General features: G+C 47.9%; 1 protein-coding gene across 1 annotated transcript in view; it reads right to left on the bottom strand.

The window, feature by feature from the left end:
* Window positions 1-489: 489 nt before the first annotated feature.
* The window catches only part of spred2a (sprouty related EVH1 domain containing 2a), a gene marked incomplete at its 5' end in the record, with an annotated part of 3830 nt that continues 1479 nt past the window's right edge, over window positions 490-2840 (bottom strand). Inside the window, 2 exon segments of the mRNA XM_014032076.1 lie at window positions 490-1496; window positions 2522-2677. Coding sequence (XP_013887530.1) covers window positions 804-1496; window positions 2522-2677 — 849 coding nt within the window.

Below are 2840 nucleotides of genomic sequence, written 5' to 3'. Positions count from 1 at the left end.
ACAGGAAGAGGACAGGAAGAGGACAGGAGGAGGACAGGAAGAGGACAGGAAGTGGACAGGAAGAGGACAGGAAGAGGGGAGGAAGTGGACAGGAAGTGGACAGGAAGAGGACAGGAAGAGGACAGGAGGAGGACAGGAAGAGGACAGGAAGTGGACAGGAAGAGGACAGGAAGAGGACAGGAGGAGGACAGGAAGAGGACAGGAAGTGGACAGGAAGAGGACAGGAGGAGGACAGGAAGAGGACAGGAAGTGGACAGGAAGAGGACAGGAAGAGGACAGGAAGAGGACAGGAAGAGGACAGGAAGTGGACAGGAAGAGGACAGGAAGAGGACAGGAAGAGGACAGGAAGAGGACAGGAAGAGGAGGACAAAGTGCATCACACTGTAAAACAGTTGAATGTATTTCTTGCTACCAGGTGAAACAATAATATTTAGTAAAATATTTGAAATTTTTTAAACCTTTGAAGTTTCAGCTGTTCTGATCCTGCTCTGTATTTTACACACAGATGTTTTATTTATTATTTACATAAACCTTACAAACTGAATGAGTTAAACCATCTTCCTCTCAGCATTAAATAAAAACTCTGACATGACAACAGAAATCACAGCAGCCTGTTTCCATGTGGTCTCAGTGGAGTGGGCGGGGCCTGTGACCCCCTCCCAGCTCTCCATAGAGTGGGCGGAGTCTGTAATCCCTCAGATCTCTGTAGACTGGGCGGAGCCTGCAAACTCACAGGTCTCTCAGGAATGGGCGGAGCCTGTGAGCCCCCAGGTCTGCGTGGAGTGGGCGGAGCCTGGCCCCTGTCAGCCCGCGGCCTTGTGCTTCCCGCCRCAGCAGTGGCAGGCCACGCCGCAGCGGTGGCAGGCCCTGAGCGGGCCGTAGCAGCACATGCAGGGCGCCACCAGGGACAGGCTGATCAGGGCCGTCCAGCGCAGGCAGAAACGCTCGTCGCTGGTGTCGCAGGAACACGGGTCGCTGTAGTCGCCCTCTGGGTCCGACATGCAGTGGTACAGCAGGCTGTCGGCGCACCACATGAAGCTCACCCGCCGGATGCACGTCTTGATGGGGTCGGGTGCCTCCTGGCACCGCCCCCTCCCGTTGTCCTCCTGRACGAACGTGTCCTGACAGTAAACGCAGCGGGAAGGCTCTGGCTCCGCCCCCTTCCACTTGCATTTGGGAGGAAGTGCTTGTGGCGGCAGCGTGACCACGGGGCGGTGTGCGACGCCCAGCTCCAGGCAGCCGGGTTTACCGCTGTAGCCTCGCTGCAGGTCGCAGCCCCGCGGGTACGTGCAGGTGTACGTGTGTTTGGGCAGCTCGCTCTTGGTGAAATGCATGCAGGCGTCCGGGCTGCGCACCTGGGCCAGGTGATCGCAGGTGGAGTTGGTGTGGCGATAGTCCTCGTAGCCGGTGAGCCAACTCCGCTCGCGGGGGTTGATGTGTACGACCTCCTCTTCCTCCAGAGGGAAGCTGACATGACGAGGAAACATGTGCACCGCCTGCGAGGCCCAGAGCACACGTTAATCAGAGACATGACGAAACGTTTAAAAGAATTGTTCTAAAGAATCGATCCGTTTAAAAGAATTGTTCTAAAGAATCGATTTGTTTAAAAGAATTCTTCTAAAGAATCGATTCGTTTAAAAGAATCAGTTCGTCCTAAAGAATCGATTCGTTTAAAAGAATCAGTTCGTTCTAAAGAATCGATTCGTTTAAAAGAATCAGTTTGTTCTAAAGAATTGWTTCRTTTAAAAGAATCAGTTCTTTCTGAAGAATCGATCCGTTTAAAGAATCAGTTCATTCTAAAGAATCGATCCGTTTAAAAGAATTGTTCAAAAGAATCGATCCATTTAAAGGAATCAGTTAGTTCTAAAGAATCGATCCGTTTAAAAGAATCAGTTCGTTCTAAAGAATCGATTCGTTTAAAAGAATCAGTTCGTTCTAAAGAATCGATTCGTTTAAAAGAATCAGTTCTTTCTGAAGAATCGATCCGTTTAAACGAATCAGTTCATTCTAAAGAATCGATCCGTTTAAAAGAATTAGTTTGTTCAAAAGAATCGATCCGTTTAAAAAGAATCAGTTTGTTCAAAAGAATCGATCCGTTTAAAAGAATCAGTTTGTTCTAAAGAATCGATCCTTTTAAAAGAATCAGTTCGTTCTAAAGAATCGATTCATTTAAAAGAATCAGTTCTTTCTGAAAAATCGATCCGTTTAAAAGAATCAGTTCATTCTAAAGAATCGATTCGTTTAAAAGAAGTGTTCTAAAGAATCGATCTGTTAAAAAGAATCAGTTTGTTCTAAAGAATTGATCCGTTTAAAAGAATTAGTTCGTTCAAAAGAATCGATCTGTTTAAAAGAATTGTTCAAAAGAATCGATCCATTTAAAAGAATTGTTCTAAAGAATCGATCCGTTTAAAAGAATCGGTTCGTTCTAAAGAATTGTCAGCAAGTCATTCATTCAGCACATGAGCTGACAGTACGGATCGTTCAGCAACAAGAACAGTTCTGAGCTGAAGACCAGACTCACCGGGTCCAGGAAGCAGGGTTCGGACGGTCGGTGCTGCTCATACAAACGTCCCAGGATGCAACGGTGCCGGCGGGGTTCACAGAGGTGGGGCGGAGCCAGAGTGTTGAGGGCGGGCTCTCTCCTCTGAGACGAGTTGGACGAGCTGTCTGTGGCTGTCTGCAGAGAAGAGAGGATTCTGGGTAAGAGCTGAGCTGATACTCATCCATCCATCATCCATCCATCCATCCATCCATCATTCATCCATCCATCATCCATCCATCATCCATCCATCCATCATCCATCATTCATCCATCATCCATCCATCCATCATTCATCCATC

Source organism: Austrofundulus limnaeus, unplaced genomic scaffold (assembly GCF_001266775.1).
Source record: "Austrofundulus limnaeus strain Quisiro unplaced genomic scaffold, Austrofundulus_limnaeus-1.0 Scaffold1372, whole genome shotgun sequence".
Taxonomy (NCBI): Eukaryota; Metazoa; Chordata; class Actinopteri; order Cyprinodontiformes; family Rivulidae; genus Austrofundulus; species Austrofundulus limnaeus.
Note: the sequence above shows the minus strand (reverse complement) of the source record. Positions and strands in the feature narration are given on the sequence as shown.